Source organism: Myotis yumanensis, unplaced genomic scaffold (assembly GCF_028538775.1).
Source record: "Myotis yumanensis isolate MYYU_CA2020_CCGP unplaced genomic scaffold, mMyoYum1.0.hap1 SCAF_5, whole genome shotgun sequence".
Lineage (NCBI taxonomy): Eukaryota > Metazoa > Chordata > Mammalia > Chiroptera > Vespertilionidae > Myotis > Myotis yumanensis.
Window position 1 is genome coordinate 33,526,641 of NW_027223756.1, and position 26,894 is coordinate 33,553,534.

General features: G+C 38.4%; 1 protein-coding gene across 1 annotated transcript; it reads left to right on the top strand.

Moving 5' to 3' along the window:
* SAR1B (secretion associated Ras related GTPase 1B) lies at nucleotides 1-26,894 on the top strand. Its single transcript, XM_070414983.1, has 7 exons — nucleotides 1-117; nucleotides 12,093-12,168; nucleotides 15,289-15,408; nucleotides 20,572-20,637; nucleotides 22,474-22,577; nucleotides 23,612-23,743; nucleotides 26,255-26,894. Exons 2-7 carry the CDS (start codon nucleotides 12,111-12,113, stop codon nucleotides 26,369-26,371), a joined length of 597 nt encoding a protein of 198 aa, XP_070271084.1. The 5' UTR covers nucleotides 1-117; nucleotides 12,093-12,110; the 3' UTR covers nucleotides 26,372-26,894.

Genomic DNA, 26,894 nt, shown 5'->3' on the forward strand with positions numbered 1-26,894 from the left:
CGGGCCCGGAAGGAGTTGACGAGAGCTGGGGCAGCGGCAGCCATCGCGCTTTGCTGTTGGGTTTCGGAGGGTGTAGGGCTGACGCCAATTAAGGAATCGCGTTCTCTCCACTCGCAGGTGAGTGACGGCCTCTCCTCTGGGGAGAACCGGCGGGCGGCAGCTGTGGATCCCGAGGAAGGCGCACTTTTGGGGTCTGGGCTCCTCCAGAGTCCCCTCCTGTGGCGGGGCGAGGAAGGGGCGCCTGTTTTTCGCCCCGGAATCAGGCGGCGCGAGGCAGGGTGGGTTCCTTTTCTGTTGTGCGGGGCCGCTGTGATGGTCCTCTGGGCAGGACACCGCTGCTGTCTAACGGTGGGTTATTTGAGGAAGGAACGAGATGACTCTAAACTGCAGGCAAGCCCTTCCTTGCCCTCGGCCTCAGTTTCCTCACCCGGTAAGGCGAGGGCGGCCGGAATCTGACAGCTCAAGAGGCTGTGACACTGCGTGTTGTTTTCAGCCTCCCAATTAGGGGCTCACGGCGCTTTACTACTGGGAGTTGACGTCTTGCCTCAGCGCAGGTGCCACAGCTCAAGTCCCATTCGAGTGGGGGAAAATCCACTTCTGGGGGAAACTGTAATGACCTATAAATTGTTCCAGGATTTTACAACAAGATAGAAATTTGTTTTGACAGCAGCGAAAACTCTGACATGGGAGGCCAAAAAACCCCCCACGAAACTCGGCAGAAATTTAAGGTATTTGGTACGTGGGCAAAATGAGGTTAAGAGATCTTTTTACCTAGAAAAATTCAACCTAGTATTATTTGCATGTTGTTAAATCAGGGTCTGTCCAACTCTGAGGAATGTCGTCTGTGCAGTGTTAAGTACCAGTTAAGAGTAAGTCACATTGAAGCAAATGAAAGAAAAGGAAAGGAACATGTATTGACTACTGTTTGAAGGCGCTAGCTATGCTCAAAGCAATCCACTAAGGAAGGTAGTGGTATCATTCCTATTTTACAGAGGAGGAATAAAGGAAGCTTTACAGTTTGTCAATGATTAGTGGTGCTGATGTATCAAAGCAGTTGTATAAGTAATATTGTTTAGTGGATTTGCATTCATTACCAAACTATTTTGAACTTTAAAAACTTTCAGGTTTACAGTTCATTGGTATTTTCTGAGTTTGCGGAAAAGGAAGGTGTTGCCTTTATTTTAGAAATGTTAGAGAAGTGTTTTCAATAATTACGAAGATTAGCAGTTTAAATGAGGTACATTTTAACTTCCCTTTCCTTGCATTTCAAGCAAGAATTGAGACAAAAGATTGGGCTATTAAAAATAAAAATCACTGCCATATCATTTGAAGCTTACCAATCAGAATTCTATAGTAATGATTATTTTTCCACCCTCTTCCTTACGTACACTTATCTGAAACTCATTTAAATTATTTCTCTGCAAAACATTATTAAGCAAATAATTTTAAAATCACAGTGTTGAAAAGTTTCTCTTCCTTTTGTATACGTTTTAGGACAATTTCAGTTAAAAATATTTTAAGGATTGAATTTGTCATTGCTTATGTCAATTTTCATTTAAAAAACATTTTTATTGATTTCAGAGAGGAAGGGAGAGAGAGAGATAGAAATATGATGAGAATCATTGATCGGCTGCCTCCTGCCCCCTACTGGGAACCATGCCCACAACACAGGCATGTGCCCTTGATGAGAATCGAACCTGGGGTCCTTCAGTCTGCAGGCCGATGTTCTATCCACTGAGCCAAAACAGCTGGGCAGTTTTCATTTTCTTAACTCAGTACAGGCAAGTTCAGTACTCACATACAACTTTTTTCATAATATAGAGGTTTCCCCCCTTTTTTCATTCTTAAAACAATCCTATTATTGATATTTGTCACAGATTTAACTGTCTTTCAATCGAGTATCACTTTTCCCAAGAGGAAACTTAGTGTGTACTTTTTATTGATTACATTAACCAAAAGGTCATGTTCCATTATTGTAATTGCTATGTATTCATTCCTAAAATATTTTCTGGAGTTTTTTATTTGCATCACTGCTTTAAAACTTTAAAGGCTATAGAAAGAAAATCTAACAGTTTTAGGGGAGAATATTTATAAAGCAGTATTGTCTTGAAACACCGAACATGGTTACTCTCGATCCTTAATAATGCACAGGGCCTTGCTGAAATTCTGCAAAACATGGTCAAGAAGAGGTTTTGGCCTTCTTTATATTTCTGGTATTTCAATTAGAGAGAGAGGTATATATAATTCTAAATTAGCTTACAGATAGTATACTCACCTTATGGATTTTGTACCTTTTTTTATTTGTTTATTTATTCATTTTCCCCTGTCACCCCTCTCCCTTCCTCCACTTTCCATCCCCCGAAACCTGTCCATGATTTAATCATAAACCTGACGCAATTAGGTAAAAAATTTTGATTAATCTCTTCTAGTGAAATTTCTTTTTACCTCGAGTTGAAGGAAACTAGTCTAGTGCCCTTTCTGGTGACAGTGCTGTTAATATTTAAAATAGAATCAGAGTATCATTTAAAACTTGCTCATATTAAAAGTTATTAATATGTTTAAAAAAATTTAATTGATTTGAGAGAGAAAGAGAAACATCAATTTTTGTTTTTCTACTTATTTATGCATTCATTGGTTGATTCTTACATGTGCCCGCAATCTTGGCATATCAGGACAGTGCTCTAACCAACTGAGCTATACCAGACCAGGCCTAAAAATTGTTAATATTGAAGTTAATTTGAAAATTGGCATTTAAAGTTTTGTGCACTGAACTTTAAGTAATTTAGTCTGGATGAGTTAACACCATCTTATATTGTATAGTATTCAAGGTGTTTTGGGGTACATTATCATATTTAACCATTCTTTTTTTAAAAAAATATATTTTATTGATTTTTTTACAGAGAGGAAGAGAGAGGGATAGAGAGTTAGAAACATCGATGAGAGAGAAACATTGATCAGCTGCCTCCTGCACACTCCCTACTGGGTATGTGCCCGCAACCAAGGTACATGCCCTTGACCGGAATCTAACCTGGGACCCTTGAGTCCGCAGGCCGACGCTCTATCCATTGAGCCAAACCGGTTAGGGCTATTTAACCATTCTTACAACACTGAGGCAGGTGGTTATTCCCATTATAGTAGGACGAAACGGGGACTCAGAAAGATTGACTTTTCCAGAATGAAATAATAGTATGTATTTCAAAATATGCATGTTAAATCCATATTTTTAAAATTCTAGACAGGTACTCTATCCATTTTACCATAGCTCTACCATACTTTATTTCCAAAAGTTATTAATGTATTGATTGTATAATCCTACTCTGATATCATATTTGCCTCTTTAGACTATCATAGCTTTTATTTTCTTTGAGTAGTACTTTTTGGAGTGTTTGTATCCTGTTGTAGTTTACTTATTTTTTTCCCCTAAAGTTTACACCTAAATGGTTCTGCCTAATTACTTATATAAGTTTGTTGTAAATATTAAAAGATCATGTAAATTTGACTAATTTTTAATATTACCTTTGTTGAGTAGTTCATGTATCATAAAATTTACCCTTATAAATACAGTTCAGTGTTTTTAGCATATTCACAATGTTATGCAACCATCACCACTGTCTAATTCCAGAACATTTTGTCACCCCCAAAAAGAAACCCAGTACCCATTAGCAGCCACTCCTCCCAGTTTTCTCTTCCCTTCCTGTCTGAAAAACACTAATCTACTTATTCTAAGGATTTGCCTATTTAAGAAGGTTGTTTTTTTGTGTGTAAGAAGTTATTTTTAATCTGAGAGGTTCTATTCCACTAAACCCTTTGCACTGATTTTCATGTTACATGAGTTAGATCACGTTTCCAATCTGTATAGGGCTTTTCCTGTTTGGTGTTCATGCAATAAATAAATCTGCTGATGAGTATATGTTTCCTTGTTCTTGACCTTTGCTCTTCACATGTCTTAATAGGGTGTCATGGTGTTGTGTAACCTGTTCTCAGGGCTCAGGTATCTGTTTGTGGCTAAGTAACTTTTATTCTTAGTTAGGCATTTTTATCTGTACTTTAAAATGACTAATGACTCCCAGCTTGTTTTAAGGTTCTTAGAAACCACGAGTTTTTAGAAATATAAATATCTCATTATCTTCTAAAGCAGAGTTTCCCCATATGTTATTATTTCTTTTTTAAAATATATTTTATTGATTTTTTACTGAGAGGAAGGGAAAGGGATAGAGAGTTAGAAACATTGATGAGAGAGAAACATCGATCAGCTGCCTCCTGCATACCCCCTACTGGGGATGTGCCCGCAACCAAGGTACATGCCCTTGACCGGAATCGAACCTGGGACCCCTCAGTCTTCACGCCGACACTCTATCCACTGAGCCAAACTGGTCAGGGCTAAATTATTTCTTTTGGGACAAATTTTATAGCAGTAAATAGGTGCCATTCTCTCTCTCTCTCTCTCTCTCTCTCTCAGATAAATCTACAACCTTTTTTAATTTTTTTTTATTTTTTAAAGAGAGGTAGTGAGAAGGGAGAGAGAAACATTGATGTGAGGATGAGAGAGACACATCAATCAGTTGCCTCCCGCACGTGGCAGACCTGACCAGCATCGAACTTGAGATCCTCCGATACATGGGAGGATGCTCCAACTAACTGAGCCACCTAGCCAGGGTCTCTCTTGAATTCTTGGACTCCACATTCGCCTCTGTTTTTCTGACACAGTTATGGCCCACCTCACCCTTTTACTACATCAATGCCTGCTTTTCTATGAAAGGCTTTCCTCCTTTTCTCCCAGTTCTATATTTTGAGAACCCTGCCATTGATTCCCATCCCTATGCACCACTGCCTTTGTACCTTTTTCCACTCAGCCTGAACTTCTGATCACCTCACCTTAGTCTCTCTTACTAGTACTCTCAATTTCCTGTTCCCTTGTCTTTTATTAGGTCCTGTTCTGGAAGTCCATAATCCTCCTTCACTCAATGTTCTCTAAAGTTAAGCACTGTTGGAGAGTGAGGGTGGGAGAAGTAGGGGAGATTGGAAATCAGTGCAGATTGGTACTGCTAAATGTTTTTCAACTCCGGCCAAGCACTTGACTCTTCTTTTAACTTGATCTTTTCCTGCACAGTGGCTATTTTAATCCTTGCTCTGCTCCTCAGAATTTCTCTACACCCCTTGTTCACTTTTGGAGTCAGATTCCTGCCACCTCCACTATACGTACTTGGCCCGCCTTTCTTGTAATCTTAGAGGACCCGAAGTGCTCTCAGCCCAGTCTCCTCTTGAAACTTTGCCCCTTTTGGTTAACTCCTTCCTTCTCTTTCTCTCTCATCTTTAACCTCTCCCTTTCCATTAGCTCCTTCCCTTCAGTTTATCAACGTACTCTAAACTTCACCTTTCCTTAAAAAGAAAATCTCATTTCCCTCATTCCATCTCACACTTTTGAAAAAACATTTTTATTTATTTCAGAGAGGAAGGGAGCAGGGGAGAGATAAAAACATCAATGATGAGAGAATCATTCATCAGCTGCCTCCTGCCAACCCCTACTGAAGAATGAGCCTGCATGTACCTTGACCAGGAATTGAACTGTGACCTCTGGTTCATAGGTTGACACTCAACCAGTGAGTCACACCAACTGGGCTCATCTCAAACTTTTTGAAAGAGGAATTTCTCCTCACTGCCTCCACCTATTAACCTCCTGCCTCATTCACTTTAAAAAAAATATTTTTATTGATTTCAGAGAGGAAGGGAGAGAGAGAGGGAGAGGGAGATAGAAATGATGAGCCTGCAACCTGGGCATGTGCCCTTGACTGAAATTGAACCCGGGACCCTTCAGTCTGCAGGCTGGTGCTCTATACACTTAGCCAAACCGGCTAAGGTCCATTCACTTGTTAATACAGCAACTACGTATTAAATACTTACTTTGTGCATTGTATCTCATTTGATCTTTTAAAAAATATATATATATATATCGTTTTGATTTCAGAGAGGAAGGGAGCAGGAGAGAGAGATAGAAACATCAATAATGAGAGAGAATCATTGATTGGATGTCTCCTGCATGCTCCACGCAGGGGATCGAGCCCACAACCTGGGCATGTGCCCTGACCAGGAATCAAACTGTGACCTGGTTTATTGGTGGATGCTCAACCACTGAGCCATGCCGGCCAGGCTCATTTGATCTTTATAGCACCCTGAAAGATTTTGCAGAAGAAACTTGTAACTCATTCAAGATCACACAGTTAATGAATCATGTAGATAGGCTCTGCTGTACTTTAAGTACTGGCCTTAGGCTGTCCTGTATTACTGCGCCACTGCAGGCTGCTCATGCTCTCAACAATTGTCTTCTTGTCGCCAAAGCCAGGTGTGACATTTCTGCAGCTGTATATGATGGGGCTAACTTCTTTGCTTTCTAGTTTTTTCACTGTCTCTTCTAGTTCTACCTTCTACCCTTCTGGGGTCTTCCACCCCTATCTGTCCCTTAAAGACCATCTCAAGTGATGGTCTTTCAGCTTACAAACTTCCAGTGACTCTCCACCCACATGTATGGGGTGGCCACATAATTTAACACCTAAATCAGGACCTTTTGCGAGTGAAACTGGGAATTATATTCACCCTGACTATGCAAGTCAAGTCCAAGATGACATATTGATGAAACCATTCTGGAGGGTGTGTACAAATGGGAGAAACAAATTTTGAGATTGGGAGAAACCAAGATGGCGGCATAGGTAAACACCGGAGAGTGCTGCCACAAACAACCACTTCAAAAATACAACTAAAAGACGGAACGGACATCACCCAGAACCACAGGAAGGCTGGCTGAGGAGAGACTCTTCAACTAGAAGGAAAGACAACAGCATACCGAGGCTCAGAGGAGGCGCAGTGTGGAAAATATAAAGGTGTGGTGGTGCGCGCGCAAAGCGGGCTGGTGGCTGAGGGCGCGGTTGTCGTTTTCAATCAGGAGGGAGTCTCAGATTCTGAGCTCCAGATCCGGGCGAGTCTCTAGGGACTCAGACTCAAACGGGAGAAGCGGGATTGTCTGGCATCAGTTGGAACATGAGGCAGCTTTCTCTCCGAGGTTTGCAGCTGTTGCTGGGGTTCTGAGAAGCAGAGCCTCTGGGAACGGGATTGAGAGCAGCCATAACTGCTCCCTCCGCCCGCCTTGTTGATCCCGCCCCGCCCAAGCCCTGCGCAGAGCCATTTGCCAGATAGCCTCAGGCAAAGGCTAGATTAGCACCTCTCCAGAGGACAGAAGTTTTCCCGGCAGACACAGCTGATTCTCACAGCCAGTTGGCCTGGTGGTCAAATCACTCTAGTATTAACTACAACAATCAAGGCTCAACTAGAACAAGACTGCACACAAAGACCACAAGGGGGTGCACCAAGAAAGCATAAAAAATGCGAAGACAAAAAAACAGGACAGAAATGGATGATATAGAGCTAAAAAACGCAATTTTGAGGGCTTGCATAATGTGCTAGAAGCTGCCAATAAACTTGATGAGAGCCTCACGAAAACTAATGAGACCCTCGATGCTATGATAAAGAACCAACTAGAAATTAAGCATACACGGACTGAAATAAAGAATATTATACAGACACCCAATAGCAGAACAGAGGAGCGCAAGAATCAAGTCAAAGATTTGAAATGCGAAGAAGCAAAAAACACCCAACCGGAAAAGCAAAATGAGAAAAGAATCCAAAAATACGAAGATAGTGTAAGGAGCCTCTGGGACAGCTTCAAGTGCACTAATATCAGAATTATAGGGGTACCAGAAGATGAGAGACAGCAAGATATTGAAAACCTATTTGAAGAAATAATGGCAGAAAACTTCCCCCACCTGGTGAAAGAAATGGACTTACAGGTCCAAGAAGCGCAGAGAACCCCAAACAAAAGGAATCCAAAGAGGACCACACCAAGACACATCATAATTAAAATGCCAAGAGCAAAAGACAAAGAGAGAATCTTAAAAGCAGCAAGAGAAAGAGACTCAGTTACCTACAAGGGAATACCCATAAGACTGTCAGCTGATTTCTCAACAGAAACTTTGCAGGCCAGAAGGGAATGGCAAGAAATATTCAAAGTGATGAATGCCAAGAACCTACAACCAAGATTACTTTATCCAGCAAAGCTATCATTCAGAATTGAAGGTCAGATAAAGAGCTTCACAGATAAGGAAAAGCTAAAGGAGTTCATCACCACCAAACCAGTATTATACGAAATGCTGAACGGTATCCTTTAAGAAGAGGAAGAAGAAAAAGGTAAAGATACAAATTGTGAACAACAAACATGCATCTATCAACAAGTGAATCTAAGAATCAAGTGAATAAATAATCTGATGTACAGAATGAACTGGTGATTATAATGAATCAGGGACATAGAAAGGGAATGGACTGACTATTCTTGTGGGGGAAAGGGGAATGGGAGATGTGGGAAGAGACTGGACAAAAATCGTGCACCTATGGATGAGGACAGTGGGTGGGGAGTGAGGGCGGAGGGTGGGGCGGGAACTGGGAGGAGGGGAGTTATGGGGGGGAAAAAAAGAGGAACAAATGTAATCTGAACAATAAAGATTTAATAAAAAAAAATTTTTGAGATTAAGATAGCAGTTTAGGAATGTGACATAAGGTTCTTGACTAGGTGATTCTCCTGTGGGAATCAAAGAAAGTTTGAGTCTTCTCCATAGAAATAGAATTGGGGAATAATTGGATGTGGATATGAGGAAGAAGGATTATACATCGGAGTCATGAGCTGAAGTAACTAAAAAATGGTATATAATACTTTAAGCAAATTTTAACCGTTAGAACTATATGTTGCCATAGCTGGTTTTGCTCAGTGGATAGAGCCTTGGCTCAAGGACGGAAAGGTTGTGGGTTCAATTCAGGTCAAGGGCATGTACCTCGGTTGCAGGCTGATCCTAGGCCCTGGTCAGGGCACATGCAGGAGGCAACCAATCAATGTGTCTCTCCACCTCCCTTCCATTCTAAAAATCAATGGAAAAATATCTTCGGGTGAGGATTAACAACAACAAAAAGTCAGAAAAATATGTGTGTTTTTTTCTTTAGAGAAAGGGCCTGGAAGTGGAGGTCAGAAAGACCCAGGTTTGAAACTTAGAAGTGCCAATCACTAATAGTTGAGTTATAGTTATTTTAGCATCAGTTTCTTCTTCTGTAAAATGGGAACAGTAATATATCTACTTTGAAAGGTTGTTAGGGTGGTTAGTGGTGACCTAGTACTGTGGGCCATATAGAAGAAGAAATAATAATAGCAGCTAATACTGAATGCTTACTTCATGCAAGATGTGTCGTAGTAATTTATTTAATTTTCACAACCACCATCTGAGGTAGCTATACTGTTATCTCCATTTTACAGGTAGGTATTAAGTGGTTAAGTCCTGGCTCCAGAGCTCCTGCTCTTAACTGCTAGACCATATGCTCAATAAATGGTAGCTGTTTTTATTTGTTTTGCTGTTTTTATTAAGTTGAAAGGTTGAGTCAGTGTTCTTTCTTATGTCCATATACATAGGTAGCAAGCATGACCAAATACCTAAATTTGTCTGAGACTTGTTTATCACTCTGGCTCCTGCCTCACTGATTAGCACCCATTGATTTTTACTCTGCTTGCAGGTCCCTAACCCAATCATATCATCTAACAATATCTGACTTTTTGCTCTCCCCTTTCAGTTTCACACATTTATATAACTTATGAAGTGATCATCCCGATAAATCTATGATTCTCTTTGAAAAACATATATGAAATACCTAAAAAAAGTTAAACCACTTGTATATATTTTCTCTGACTACAAGTTTCAATTTCTAAATGACCTAAAATGATAATAGTAGAATGAGGTGTAATTTTCAACTTGAGTAAAACAAGAACTAAGATATTAGATTGTTGTATATTAGTATATAGAGTGTCCCCCAAAATGCATATACACACATTGAATAATTATAAAGGCACTATTTATTAAAATACATTTAATTTACAAAATTGAGCTCTCTGCTGTTAAAGCGTGTATACGTTTTTTGGGATACCCTGAATATATTGCTGTTGTAGATCTCATTCTTGTGATACTGACACATGAAGCTTCATAATTTGCCAGTCACTGTCTTAATCAGGAATCAACTGAATGCAGGAACAAAATTCTGCTCATGCTAGTAAGGTGAGGAGGGTAAGGAAAGTTTTATTGATGATCTAGAAGGCCTAGCTTGAGAAGATCAAGATTTTTTTTTAAACATTCAGTAATATGATTAAAATTTGAAAAGTGTAAGTAAAAGACAAACACAGAAATTTACCATCTTATACCATCTACTTCAAAAGACCAAAAGAAATAGAAAAAGGTTTTTTATTCCATTAGGTATAATCTGACTTTGAAACTTATTTTATCATAAATTTTCTTCTCTTCTTTCACTTCTTCCTGCTCTTCCTGCCCACACTCCATCATTTTTGGTAAATATTCCATAGGTCATGTGTACTATAATTAATTTAATTTGAACATGGATTATATCTAAAATTTTTCTTTTTTTAAAAAAATTTTTATTTTATTTTATTTATTTTTTTTCTCTAGTGTGAATAGAGAAAGACTTTAATATTTTTTTATTTTTTATTTTATTTTTTATTTTATTTTTTGCTAAAAGTATTACAAAGGGTATTACATAAGTGTCCTTTTTTCCCCCCCGCCCTTGACAGTCCCCTGCCCTCCCTTACCCCCCAGTGGCTTATGTCCATTAGTTATGCTTATATGCATGCATACAAGTCCTTCGGTTGATCTCTTACTCCCCTCCCTCCTGCCCCCCAACCCTCCCTGGCCTTCCCACTGCAGTTTGACAATCAGTTTGAGGCAGCTCTGCCTCTGTATCTATTATTGTTCAAAAGTTTGTAATGGTCTTTATTATCCATGAATGAGTGAGATCATGTGGTATTTTTCCTTCATTGACTGGCTTGTTTCACTTAGCATAATGCTCTCCAGTTCCATCCATGCTGTTGCAAATGGTAAGAGTTCCTTCTTTTTTACAGCAGCGTAATATTCCATCGTGTAGATGTACCACAGTTTTCTAATCCATTCATCTACTGATGGGCACTTAGGCTGTTTCCAGATCTTAGCTATGGTGAATTGTGCTGCTATGAACATATGGGTGCACATATCCTTTCTGATTGGTGTTTCTGGTTTCTTGGGATATATTCCTAGAAGTGGGATCACAGGGTCAAATGGGAGTTCCATTTCCAGTTTTTTGAGGAAACTCCATACTGTCTTCCATAGTGGCTGCACCAGTCTGCATTCCCACCAGCAGTGCACAAGTGTTCCTTTTTCTCCACATCCTCTCCAGCACTTGTCGTTTGTTGATTTGTTGATGATAGCCATTCTGACAGGTGTGAGATGGTACCTCATTGTTGTTTTGATTTGCATCTCTCGGATGATTAGTGACTTTGAGCATGTTTTCATATGTCTCTTGGCTTTCTGAATGTCCTCTTTGCACATCTTTATATATAAACTTTTTCCATATTTAGAACTATTTCTTTTTTTAAAAATGTTTTTATTGATTTTATGTTTGAGAGAGAGAGGAAAAAAAATTGATGGGTTGTCCATTGCACACCCCCTACTGCGGATCAAGCTTGTATCCCGGGCATGTGCCCTGACTGGTAATCCAGCTGGCAACCTCTCCATGCATGGGAAGATGCTCAACCAACTGAGCCACATTGTCCAGGGCTAGGACAATTTCTGAAAGTAGAATTCTTAGGTCAAGTGGTATCAACAGATTTATTATTGCCAAATTGGTTTTGGGAAAGATTTGTAGAAATTTATACTGCCACTAACAATGCCTCTTTTACCACACTTTTTCTAGTCCTGGCTGTTATATTTCTTTTTTTATATTGATAACTTTTTTCTTCTTCTTTGTGTTGGTTCCTTTGATGGGCAAAAAATGGTCTCTACTTAGTATTTTAATAGCATTTTTATGCATCAGTATAGATCAGGTTAAACCAGCCTGGATGAGAGTGTTTAATTCTTTGTGGTAAGATTGTTGTAGGGTTATTTACTCAGAGTTGGTTAATGTTGTTGTTGTTTAATGTATATTGGCATTTAATGTTGTCTACTAAATTCAAACATGTTTTTTTCCAGACCCTGTAAGATTTGGATATGTCCTTCATATTTGACTGGATTTATAGTGGTTTCAGCAGTGTGCTACAGTTTTTAGGTAATGTTGGCTCTTTATTCTCTATTATCCATTTAAGCCTACTTATATAAAAGTGCTTATTTGTCTAGAACCTCTTTATATATATACCCAGTAGTTAAGAATGTGATCTTTGAAATTGTAAAAAATAGCCCTAGCTGGTTTGGCTCAGTGAATAGAGGGTCGGCCTGCTGACTGAAGGGTCCCAGGTTCGATTCCGGCCAAGGGCACATGCCTGGGGTTGCGGGCTTGATCCCCAGTGGGGGGCGTGCAGGAAGTGGCTGATAAATGATTCTCTCTCTCATCATTGATGTTTCTATCTCTCTTTCCCTCTCCCTTCCTCTCTGAAATCAATAAAAATATACTTAAAAAAAGAAGTTGTAAAAAAAGTTTAATGACTGACTGTAGCTCTTATAAATTATGTAATCTTAGGCAAATTACTTTACCCACTTTAGCCTTAGTTTCCTTATCTGTAAAATAATAATTTCTACTCCTTAAAGTGGTTAATAGGTATATTACAGGATGGGGCAAAAGTAGGTTTATAATTGTGCATAGGGAAAATAATACAGCAATTAATAAATAATAGCCCTGACCAGGTAGTTCAGTTGGTTAGAGTGTCATGCCCGATACACCAAGGTTGCGCTGGTTCAATCCCTGGTCAGGGCACATATAAGAATCAACCAATGAATGCATACATAAATGGGACAATAAAAATTGATGTTTCCTTTTCTCTTTCTCTCTCTCTTCTCTCTGTCTCTCCTCTCTCTCTCTTTCTCTCTCTCTCTCTTTCTCTCTCTCTATATATATATCCCCCTTCCTCTCTCTCTAAAGTCAATCAATAAAAAATTTAATAAAAAAATGCCCTGGCCTGTAGCTCAGTTGGTTAGAGCGTCATCCCAATACACCGAGGTTGCAGGTTCGACCTCTGTTCAAGAATCAACCAATGAATGCATAAATGGGTAGAACAGTAAATCGATGTTTATTGAAAAAAATTTAGTCCAACCCACTGTACAGATTAAAGTTTAAATGTTCTTGGTGTTCCATTTTGGAATCTTATCCCCTGGCCGGTTTTGCTCAGTGGATAGAACGTTGGCCTGCAGACCAAAGGATCCTGGGTTCAATTCCAGTCAAGGGCTCATACCTTGATTGTAGGCTTCTCCCTGGCCCAGGCTCTGGTCAGGCCTTGTGCAGGAGGCAACCAGTCAATGTGTTTCTCTCTGTCTTTCCCTTTCTTTCTTTCTTCCACTCTCCCTAACAATCAATGGGAAAATATCCTCCAGTGAGGATTAACAACAAAAAATGTTTTTATTGCTTTTAGAGAGGGAGAGAGATAGAAATATCTATGAGAGAGAAACATCAATTGGCTCTCTCTTGCACACCCCCTACTGGGGATCAAACCAGCAACCTGGGCATGTTCCCTCAGTGGTTATGGAACCGGTGACCTCTTGGTGCATGGGGCAGTGTTCAGCCAACTGAATCACACTGGTCAGGCTGTAGAAACCTTTTAAGAAATAAAAATGTTTAAAGAAGTTACTTGTCAGAATTCATAAAGATCAAATGTCTTATCCCAGCTCAAGTAAATATGGAAGATAATCTTCCCCTAAGGATCCGAATTGTTAGTTGACCTGTGAATCAGGAGGTCACGGTTCAATTCCTGGTTGGAGCAGATGCCCAGGTTGCGGGCTCCATCCCCAGCGTGGGGCATGCAAGAGGCAGCCAATCAATGATTCTCATCATTGATGTTTCTATTTCTCTCCCCCCTCCCTTTCTCTCTCTGAATAAAAATAAATAAAAATATATTTTAACAAAGAAAAAGAGGATATCTTTTTGGTGGGTGATGTCGATAATGGGGGAGGTTATATGTGTGTGGAAACGGGACACATGGGAAATCTCTGCCTTTCTGTCAGTTTTGTTGTAAATCTAAAGCAGCTCTTAAAAAAATCTTTAAAGAAAAATAATAAGGCTCAATATGGAATTTTGCAATAAATGCCAGTCTATAATTTGGTCAATGCTGTCTTTTTTTCTGTTTATTTATGATTTTATCAATGCTTTGTTATACATCTAAAATTATGTGTTTTATTTCGTTTTTATTGCTTAGTTTTATGCAATCCTGTAAAGCTTAATTTTATTCTCAGGGAAATTTGACAGTGAGCAAAACTTTTACTGAAAAACTTACTATAAATTTTTGTTTGTTTGTTAAACCTCACCTAAGGATATTTTTTCCATTGATTTTTAGAGAGAGTGGGAGGCAGAGGAAGAGAGAGAGAGGGAACATGGATATGAGAAAGACATCAATTGGTTGCCTCCCACATGTGCCTGAGCAGGGCCCAGGATGGAATCTGCAACCCAGATACTTGCCCTTGATCAGGAATCGAACCTTCAGTGTTCAGGCTGACTGCTCTAACCTGAGCACATTGGCCAGGGCCTTGCTGTAATTTTTTTTTTTTTTTTTTTTTTTTAAATACATTTCACTGATTCTCTACAGAGAGGAAGCGAGAGAGACAGAGAGCCAGAAACATCGACGACAGAGAAACATCGATCAGCTGCCTCCCGCACACCCCCCACCGGGGATGCGCCCGCAACCCAGGCACATGCCCCCGACCGGAATCGAACCTGGGACCCCCCAGTCCGCAGGCCGACGCTCCATCCACCGAGCCAAACCGGCTTCGGCAATTTTTATTGTCAAAAATACTTAATTTATTTTCATCCATTAAATTTTCTTTATTTTTGCTTTTGGCCTATCTTCATAAATACATGATTTCAATAATTTTGTGAGTGAGAAGACACACATATTTACCCCCAAATCGTCAAGGGGACGGATTTTGGCATTACAGATAAGTTTAGATAACACACACATTCTTTGATAGGGGTGAAGTTTAGTTTAGTAATGATTTGATTTCCCAAATTATAATATATTTAAAATAGCTCTTCAAAACTAAAAATAAGTTAGAGTTCCAAGCTTATTCAGGCCAGTTTATAAAGTCTTAAAAGTTCAAAAGGTTAATAGGTGTTTCTTTATTAAAAAATCAGAGTAATTAAGAAAAGTATCAAATAACTAAACTGTTAATATATTTTGTTGAAGGTCATTTTATTTGGATAATCTGTGTCAGATATTACTTTGATTAATCAAAGCTTTCTCTATAGGATTATATAAGAAAACTGGTAAATTGGTATTTCTTGGATTGGATAATGCAGGAAAAACAACATTGCTACACATGCTAAAAGATGACAGACTTGGACAACATGTCCCAACGTTACATCCCAGTAAGTATATTCCCCCATACATTGTTACTGTTATTACTTTATCTAGTTATACTGATTCATAGGTGCTAACTGAAAGTTTTTTTTTGTTTGGTGATTTTTTGTATGGATAAATTATAACCAGGTGATTTGACCTGCTCTTAAATAGTAAATAATAGGTGACCCAACTCCAGGAGTATATTTAGGTCTTGAAATAATACTTAGATCTTTTTATCAGTTAGTACACTCTTCTCCAGCTAAAGCAATTAAAAAGTTACTGTTTAAGTGATTATGACATGATTAAGGTCTATCCAACCAGATATTACTTAGGCTATATAAGTCACTATAACTTTGTTTCCATACATGAATTTCTTTCAGATTTTAAAGCTGTGCTATTTTAATCATTATTCAGTGGACAGATTGTAGTTGTTTTCTTTTCTTTCCAGATTACACTCTTATACTTTACTGGTGACTCCATTTATTAACCAGTTATTTTTCTAGTCCTAACAACTTCAACAATACCTAATATAAAGATCATAGAATTATTCCAAAAAAGAAGCCATGTATTGATACACTTATGGAAAGTTTTAAAATAATTTACCGTGCTTTCTTTAAGAAAGACTTCCTGAAAGACATTAATAATGACTTAATACATACCATCATATATATATATGGTTATGTAATAGGTACCTTTTGAGAAAGTAAAGTTAAAGTAACAGTTATTACAAAGAAGCCTAACATATAAGTAATTGGAATCTCACTTTTACTGTTGAAAAGACTGAGTTAAGTAGACAGAATTTAAAGACAAGTTAATCCACAGATTGATTATGAAATAATGAGTATGGCCTTAAATAATGAGTATAAAATTGAGAACTGCACCAAAAAGTAGGTTATTTAGTTATTTAGTTCAGTAAATAAAGTACAAGGAAGGAGAACAGAACAAAGTAAAGATTTTATCTATAAAACTATTAGTGGTGTTGAAAAAGGAAGATTTTATAAAATGGACAAATCTTTTATATTATGAGAAGAGAGTAGGACTTGGCAAATAAGATTCTGATACAAGAACAGTACTGTGCAATTGAGTTTATAAAATTGTCTGCAAAAACAACAGAATTGGAAGAGACTACAAAGTGGTCTTATATTGTGTATAAGTCATGTTTTAATTTTTTGATGTTGCTCTCTTTTACCTATTCAACAAATATTTATTGAGCACCTACTTTATGCCAGACATTATTCTAAGTAGTAGGAGTATAAGTAGTGGCACAAACAATTGCTATCTCAACCTTTCTGCAGCTCAAGTCACCAAGTCAATTTATATTTTTCAGTTAATCAAAAGCAGATGTGAAAAAAGTAACATATATATTCTACCCTATGATCTGGCAGTTCCACTATTAGGTATTTATTTAAGAAAATAAGAACATATGTTCACCAAAATCATTGTACAAGAATGCTTATACTAGCTTTATTTGTAATAACCAAAAATTGGAAACAGCTCAGATAGTCATCAAAAAAAGAATGGGCCCAGCTGGCATGGCTCAGTGGTTGAGTGTCGACTTATGAACGAGGAGGTCATGTTTTGATTCCTGGTCAGGGCACATGCCCAGGTTGCGGGCTCGATCTCCAGTGTGGGGTGTGCAGGAGGCAGACAATCAATGATTCTCATCATTAGTGTTTCTTTCTTTCTCTCCTTCTCCCTTCTCTCTGAAATCAATAAAAAAATATTTTAAAAATATAATGGGTAAACAATGGACTTCTACTGAACAAGAAAGGGAATAAACTGATACATACAGATGCATATTATACTGCATGGAAGAAACTGGTCATAAAAAAATTACATACCATATGATACTATTTATATGAAATTCTAGAACAGGCAAAACTGACCTGTGGTGACAGAATTCAGATCAGTTTTTTTCTGTGGAGGTGGAGGTGGGGACTGACTGGGAGGGGGCTAGAGGAAATTTCCTGGGATATCAACAGTGTTCTGTGTCTTAAATTAATCAAACTGGGACTTCTTTTTTTTTTTTTTTTTTTTATTTTAATAATTTTTATTTCTTAAAGTATTACAAAGAGTATTACATATGTCTCCTTTTTTCCCCCCCTTGACATTCCCCCGGCCCCTACCCCACGCCCCCCCGCCCCGTGTCTTGTGTCCATTGGTTAATCTTATATGCATGCATATAAGTCCTTCAGTTGGTCTCTTAATCCCCCCCCCCCAACCCTCCCCAGGCTTCCCACTGTAGTTTAACATTCTGTTCAATGTTGCTCTGCTTCTGTATCTACCCCTGTTCATCAGTCCATACTGGTCCCCTTTATTTGTCCCAACCTCACTGGAGTAGTCTCAACCTCACCAGGGCCGTCTGAGCCTCACCAGGGCCGTTTCAACCTCACCGGGGCCGTCCAAACTGGGACTTCTTTAATAAAGCAGGGAATATAATCATAGAGGTAGTTTTCCAACTACATCCAACCATTATCTTTTCCTTATGGAAAGGAACACACTTTGATCACAAATTGCAGTAATTATTTATTCGATTGGCACTGTACGTACAGAATTTTTTTAAAATATATTTTATTGATTTTTTACAGAGAGGAAGGGAGAGGGATAGAGAGTTAGAAACCTATCAATGAGAGAGAAACATCGATCAGCTGCCTCCTCCACACTCCCTACTGGGGATGTGCCCGCAACCAAGGTACATGCCCTTGACCGGAATCGAACCTGGGACCCTTGAGTCCGCAGGCCTACGCTCCATCCACTGAGCCAAACCGGTCAGGGCCGTACAGAATTTTTAACAAGATAAACTACTCCGGAGCCTTAGCAGTTATACTGAATAGTAAACAATCACACTGAACCTTTCATTGTAATTATAGGGGACTTCTGCTTTTGGCCACGAGGAGTAACAGAGTCTGGAATTACATTCCCATTGTAAACAACTAGAAAACTGGACAAAAATATATACTACAACTGTTTTTCAGATATTGGGCAATAGCTAGCACATGACTATGATTCCTGAGAGAAGGAAAAGAAACCCTTCTTTATTTAAGCTTTTTCACAGGAGATAATTTTCAGACCATGGGGCAGGGAGATGAAACCCAAACATAACCCAGTAGTCTTGGTGGGTTGAGGAGACAGACCAGGATTTGGAGAGGCACAGGTGACTAGAATTTGCTGGGCAAGAGTACCAGAGAGCAATGAGCTCTGCAGAGAAACAACTCCACACATTTTTGTGGCTGAATACCAATCTGCATGCAAAACTTTGTAAAACTCCACAAAGCCAGGCAAAGCACAGTTTCTGGAGGAGGGACTGTAGCAGATCTGTTAGCCAAATAGTTCCAAGTGCTTACATGGCACCGGAAATCATTCATGTTCCCATCAGCCAGAATGGGGAGATTTGGTTGAATACACAGGGCATTTGATAGAAACTCCAAAAGGGTCCTACCTTAATAACGGGTTAAAGTGGCCTCCAAGTAAAGGCTACATTAAATCTTCCCTAACAAAGCATAGAAACTGATCTGCAATCCACTGCCTGCCAGAACGAAGTCCACTTTCTTCAAAAGAATACAACAAAGTCCACCGTCTGATAAAAAGATGACTAGAGCCCTGGCTGGTGTGGCTCAGTTGGTTGGAGCATTGTCCCTTACACCAAAGCGTTGTGGGTTGGATTCCCCGTCAGGGCATATACCTGGGTTTCGTGTTTAATGCCCGTCTGGGTGTGTGTGTGGGTATTGCAGCCCATCGATGTTTCTCTCATGTCATTATTTCTCTCTCCCCCTTAACCTCTTTCTAAAAAATCAATGAAGGTATCCTTGAGTGAGGATAAAAGTAAAAAACTATTAGACATGCAAAGAAGCAGGAAAATATAATCCATAACCAGGAGAAAAATCAATTCAGTAGAAACAGGCCCAGAATTGATAAAGATGATAGAATTAGCAGATAAGAAAGTTAAAACAGCTGTTATGAATATGCTCAAGGATTTAAGGAAAATATGAATATAATGCAAGAAATGGAAGATATAAAAGAATCAAATGATCATGGCTGGTTTGGCTCAGTGGATAGAGTGTCGGCCTGCGGACTAAGGGTCCAGGGTTCGATTCCAGTCAAAGGCACATGCCCAGGTTTCGGGCTCGATCCCTAGTAGGGGGTGTGCAGGAGGCAGTTGATCAATGATTCTCTCTCATCATTGATGTTTCTATTTCCCTTTCTCTTCCTCTCTGAAATAAAAAAATATATATATATAGATATTTTTTTTTTTATATTTTATTGATTTTTTACAGAGAGGAAGGGAGAGGGATAGAGAGTCAGAAACATCGATGAGAGAAAAACATCGATCAGCTGCCTCCTGCACACCCCCTAACTGGGGATGTGCCTGCAACCAAGGTACATGCCCTTGACCGGAATCGAACCTGGGACCCTTGAGTCCGCAGGCCAACGCTCTATCCACTGAGCCAAACCGGTTAGGGCAAAAAAAATATATATTTTTTAAAAGAACCAAATGGAACTTCTAGAAATAAAAATAGAATATCTGAAATGAAATTTTCACTGGATAGGCTTAATAGCAAATTAGACAGTGCCAGTAGTGCAGAAAGAAAGACCAGTGAACTTAAGTCAATGCAATAGAAACTATAAAATGAAGCACAGAGGAAAAAATGACTGAAAAACAAGGAACAGAGCCTCAGTGACTTCTGGGACAATATTAAGCTGTCTAGGAGACCTATAATTGAAGTCCCAGAAGGGGAAGGTAGGGAGCAGAAAACATATTTGAAGAAATAATGGCCAAATTTTTTTTATTATATTTGTGTTTGTCATTAAAGACTGTCTCATATAAAATTTGACAGCCATAAGAGAAAATTGCTTATTTCACCTGTATCATTTAAGCTGACTTGCAGGAAATTATTAGGTTGGAAGAATTCACAAAAAATAATTGCTTGAATAGATTAACATTTAGCAGGAGAAATAGAGAAGGAAAAATAAATAAGTGATGGATTTGTGGTGGGTAGAATTGAATATTACCATTACTTATGTTATACCGTCAATATGCATTGGAATATATCTAATTACAATAAAGAATTATTTTATCAGTTCCTAAATGTTTGACTTTTTTTCAGTTAAAGTAAATCAAAATTAGCAATATATACCATGAATGGATTTCTGATTTTCATGTTGTAAAAATACTTTTTATTATTGTTTAGCTTCAGAAGAACTAACCATTGCTGGCATGACCTTTACAACGTTTGATCTGGGAGGACATGTTCAAGGTACGATTCTATTACTCCTGTGGAAGCTTTATTTTAACTTAATAAAAACATGACCATTATGTTCCAGTGCATGAAATCTCATTCTACTCAAGGAAAGCCAGAGTAGACTTAAAATTTAGGAATTATTACCCCTAGATAAATGCTTTAAAAGCAAAGGGTGATTTTTATGATACTCCTGATCAATTGAAGTTTGAATTGCTTTTGGTGGTAAAGCAAATGAGTAAAATTGAGCCTCCATTTTCTCTCTGCCCTAATCCATCTCTCACTTATTGTCATAATCATGTTATGAATATGTTACTGCTTTGTATGAAAAGCCTTCAGTGGCTAACTCATTACTTATAAATTAAAGGCCAAACTTGTTGATCTGGCATTTGGGATTTCTATGATCTGGTTCCAGTTTACTTTTCAAGTCTTTATTTCCCAATGTTCCCCTTCCCATTCTCTTTATTCTAACCAAACCAAACCCTCTTGGTTTTCTCCCACTCTGTGCTTTTGCTCATGCCATTCCATCTGCACATGCATGACCCACATTCAGGGCCCAGGGTGAGTGCTGCTACCTTCCCCAAGGAGCTGCTTGCAGCTGGAAGTACTCTCAACTGTACTTCCACAGCACGTAGGGCATTTGTGTACATGTCTGCAAGTTTGAAAAGACTGCCTTATCTCTTCTCCTAAACTTTCTGGGACTAAAATCTGTTCACTTTTTTTTTTTTATCCTGTCCATTTTTTATATTCCCAGAAGGACTTGGCAGTACCCAGCACATAGTAATTTGTAAATAAAGAATAGTACAAAGTTGGTGAGCATTCTAAAAAGCTCATATGACAGATAGTTGAAAAGATTTTAAGTGGCTGTGACTAGTGAAAGCACATTTGAGCCCTAGCTGGTTTGACTCAGTGGATAGAGCATCGGCCTGCAGACCAAAGGCTCCCATATTCGATTCCTGTCAAGGGCATATACCTTGGTTGCAGGCTCTTCCCTGGCCCCAGCCCTGGCCAGGGTGCCTGCAGGAGGTAACCAATCTATGTGTTTCTCTGACATCGATATTTCTCTCTGTCTTTCCCTCTCTCTTCCACTCTCTCTAAAAATAATCAATGGAAAAATATCCTTGGGTGAGGATTAAAAAAAAAAGAAAACATATTTGAGACATAATTGTTTGAAATACACATAAAGTAATTTCTGGAATATAATGATTAGAGGGAGTTAAAACCTAATGGAGCTCATCTGAGACTTCATTTCTATATTGTTTTTAAGATATGTCATAAAACTGAAGTCAGAGAAAAAAGGTATTTTTCTCTGGGGCATTCCAAAAACTCTTTTCTTTAGAAAAGAATGTCATGGAAAAAAGTTACCATATGTTTTTATAGACTTTAGTTTATTTCTGTTATGAGTAGAACAGTAAGTATGCTTTTATTATTTTAACTTAAGTCTGTACCTAGTACTAATTTTTTCTGCCACTGATTCCAAATTTATCCCCAGCAAAAAAATAAAACAAAAAAACTGATAAACTAGAAATGTAAAAAAATGAATACTGCATATGAAAATAATAGCAGTTCTCCAATGAACTTAACAAGCATCATTATCCATCATTGGTAGCAGATATGAATACTGCTTATAAAACATGGGAAAATTGGGGCAAAGTATTGACTTGCCCACAATCAATGAAAGCCTGAAATTTCTTCTGGAAAGATTTGGCAACACTAGGTAAAAGATTAACTTGAGTATGTATGGAGTAGCAGCAGCTAAGGGATAATTACACTTGATATCTTATTGGACTCTCATCAAACCATCTTCTAGGTTTGACCAGCAAATAAAATCTAACTTCTGATTGTTTTTGTTAGCTCGAAGAGTATGGAAAAACTACCTTCCTGCTATCAATGGCATTGTATTTCTGGTGGATTGTGCAGACCATGAAAGGCTGTTAGAATCAAAAGAAGAACTTGATGTAAGTTAAATAATTAAAATTAAACAGTTGAATTACTAGTAAGCCTGAGGAAATAGGTTGGAGATCTAGGTATTAGAATGCAGCTTTTCTGTAGTCTCTGATGTAACTCCTGGCAATTTGTGGAGCTCAGCGATTATTTAGAATGCAGAGGGAGTAGCTATTGAGGAAGTACTAACGCAGACTTCCTTCCTGAAGACTTGAGCTCACTCTGGGCAGTGTGTCCTTGTAGTAAATCTCATGTTTGCTACATTCCTGGAGTGGCTTGGTCTTGAATCCCCAATCATCCTCGGCTGCCAGTTTCTGATGGAGTTGGCCAGAACCTGGAAATGGTATAACATACCATCTTTGTCACCACTCCCAGGAATGAGCAGGGCCATGGGTAGCTACTTCCCCTCACCTCCTCTAGATCAGATGCTTCTTAAAGGGGCTCAGGAGTAGCAAGCAAGGCTAGTGCTAGATTTGGGGCCCCAGAGAGAGCAGGTCCATGATTTGAAGGTTGAATGCCTACGCCTCTGCCCAGAACAGGCAAGGAAATACTTGTTCATGTGAAAAAGTCCAGTTAGGTTCTGTGGTCAGGGTTAGGGAATTACTGAGTTCCTACCTTATGCCACACTATACACATCACCTCATTAAATTCTCAAATCCACTCCATAACGTAGGTGCTACTACTCCATTTTCTTTGAACTTCAGTGAGACCTATTTGTCCAAGATCTCACAGCTTGGAAGCAGCAGAACTGGAAATGAAATCAGTCTGCCCATTTCCAAGGCGTTGGCTCTGGTTGCTGTACCTCACTGATTCACAGAGTGAGCAGTCTGAGCATCACAGAAGGAGCCTTAGGAAGACAGGACTCAGGTGAACGGTTCATTGAGCTCACTTAAAATTGAGGAAAAGTTTGCCAAAGAAAGTTAGCAAAACTGACATGTTATGACAGAGAACAAGTCCTTGATACCCATTTGGTATCTCGTCAAAATAAGCCCTTCGGATGGTTTTATATCAACATCTGTGTTTCATTTTGCTTTCATGTTTTTTTCAGTCACTAATGACAGATGAAACCATTGCTAATGTGCCTATACTGATTTTTGGGAATAAGATCGACAGACCTGAAGCCATCAGTGAAGAGAGATTACGAGAGATGTTTGGTTTATATGGTCAGACAACAGGAAAGGTAAAAAAAAAAAAAAAAAAAAAGTTTGACAAGTATGAATACTTCATTCAACAGTATATTTTTATGTTCTGAAATAGTTTATTTCAACACTACCCCTAACAGTAATCATGTTACTAGCCTAATTGGTACAATCTGGATCCTTTTTAAAAAAAAATTAAGGTATAATTGACATATAACATTATACTATTTTCATGTGTACAACGAAATGTCTTTTTACATTATTATCATCCAACTACTCAAGCCCTTCATTTTTTTTTTTCCTTAAAAACTAGCATTTACTCAGCATCACTAATCATCAGGGAAATACAAATCAAAACCACATTGAAGCGGGCTTGGGGGGATCAATGGGGGAGAAAAGGGGGACATATGTAATACTTTCAACAAAAAAGAATTATAAAAAAACAAAACACATTGAACACTAGTCAGAATGGCTGTTATAAAAAAGTTATCGAATGTGTTGGCAAGGATGTGGAGAAAAGGGAACCCTTGGCACTGTGGGTTGGATTTTAAATTGGTATAGTCACTGTTGAAAACAGTATAGAGTTTCCTCAAAATATTAAAAATAGAACTACAATATGACCCAGCAATTCCACCCCTGGGTATTTATCTGAAGAAATTGAAAATATTAATTTGAAAAGACATATGCACCCCTATTTTCAGTGCAGCATTATTTACAATAGCCAAGATATAGAAGCAACGTAGGTGTCTGTCTGTAGGTGAGTAGATAAAGGAGGTGTGTATGTGTGTGTGTGTGTGTGTGTGTGTGATGCTAAAAAAGAAATTTTGCCATTTGTGACAACATGGATGATCCTAGAGGACATTATGCTAAATGAAATAAGTCAGACCGAGAAAGACAAATACTGTATGGTTTCACTTATATGGAGAATTTAAAACAAACAGAATAATGCAAAAACAGACTTATAGAAATAACACCAAAGGGATGGTTGCCAGATGGGTGGAGGGTGAAGGGATGGATGAAAAGCTGAAGGGGAAAATAGTCAATAATATTGTGATAAGTTTGCGTGGTGACAGATGATTGCTAGAATTAGTGGTGTGCCCTTGCTGGTTTGGCTCAGTGGACAGAGCAATGGCCTGTGGACTGAAGGGTCCCAGGTTCGATTCTGGTCAAGGGCACATGCCAGGGTTGCAGGCTCGATCCCCAGTAGGGGGTTTGCAGGAGGCAGCCAATCAATGATTCTCTCTCATCATTGATGTTTCTATTTCTCTCTCCCTCTCCCTTCCTCTCTGAAATCATTATATTTAAAAAAAAAATAGAATTAGTGGGGTGATCACATTGTAGGGTATAAAAATGTTGAATCACTATATTGTACACCTGAAACTAATATAACAAATATAATATTGTATATCACCTATACTTAAATAAAAATACCTGTCATTTATACATTTTGGGATTTTTTTTTAATGCCCTCACTGTTTTCTTTATGCCACTAAATGTGACCTTTTCTTGGTGATAACAAAAATGTCAAAGCTCATGCTTATAGGAGACTAAATCAAACCTTTTAAAGTTTTTTTTTTAATTTAAATAGATTTTTATTGATTTCAGAGAGGAAGGGAGAGGGAGAGAGAGATAGAAACATCAGTGATGAGAAAGAATCATTGATTGGCTGCCTCCTGTATGCCTCACACTAGGGATTGAGCCTGCAACCCAGGCATGTGCCTGACCGGGAATCGAGCCATGACCTCCTGGTTTAGAGGTTGATGCTCAACCACTGAGCCACACCAGCTGAGCTAAATAAATTTTCAAAATTAACCACCAAATAATATACTTGAATGTTTAAGCATACCAGAAGTGTATTTAGGCCCCCAGTTTAGTGTGTAGGCCCTGAGTTCACCAGAGATAAAAATAAAATGTAAACTTGGGCATAGGAGTGTTTGGGGTTTTCTGAACACATACTTAATAAACTTTAAGATGCATTATTTTTACATTGATTTCCACTAGGATTTGTCAGGAGAGGGGCCTTATTATTAAAAAATCCCAGAGTTGGGGGCACTCTTCTAGTTGCTAGATTGGATGCTGCTAGATTCATGGACTACTTAATAAAGTGAATTAGATCTTCAAATGAAAAAAATTTTTTCCAGAGTTTACAAACAAAATTTCCTTGGTTTACGTATAATCTGACTTTAGAAATACTGTAGGCTATGGAAGGAAACTCTTATGTTACACAAGGTAGACTTTGGTTTGTTTCAGTGTTTTTTTAATAACTCAATTACATACTAATTTTAGGAAATGCCTTGTTTAGTCATAAACCTACATAGAGAATATTCATCCTTAATGTTTGTGAAGCCAGTTGAGGTAACTTGAAATTTTTCTCAGTCAAAGATGACTTTCATTCTTGTATGCCTCACAAGCCCACCTTTTCCCATTTGGTCCTAAAGTGGCTTTATCCAGTCACCTTTTGTTATACGATATATAAGCTATAATTCTGCTGGGGAGTGGGGCTTTTATTCCACAAAGGTTCCATCCAGCATAATGTTTGTCTTCTCTCCTAGGGCAATGTATCTCTGAAAGAACTGAATGCCCGGCCACTAGAAGTTTTTATGTGCAGTGTGCTCAAAAGGCAAGGTTATGGAGAAGGCTTCCGCTGGATGGCTCAGTACATTGACTAACACCAACCTGCCTCAGGTCCAGGTCTTGCCATTCAGGCCTACTCAGAGATTTGATTGTTGAACATGCATAACTTGAATTCAATAGACTTTTGTTGGTTAGAAAACAGATATTTTTTAGATTATTAATACTATATCAACTTAATTTGAGTGACAATTGAAAACTGATTCAAGTAAGTTTGAATATCACAATGTTAGCTTTCTAATTCCATGAAGATAATTAGTTTTTACCGTTTGTAATCTGACATGACCCCCAGCGCCATTTATAAACAGCAACTTTTCAGCAGTACATTTGAAGCACTTTTTAACAATATGAAACTACAAATATAAACTATAATTAAAAGCTCATCATGTTAAATTTTTTATGTACTTTTGGAACTAGTTTTTAAATTTTAGATTATATCTCCACCTATCTTAAGTATACAGTTAATAATTAGCTTATTGATGATTGCATGATGCCTTACAGGTTTCAATAATACTTTTTCTTATGCAAACGTCATGCAATAAAATAGACCCTTATGTTTGG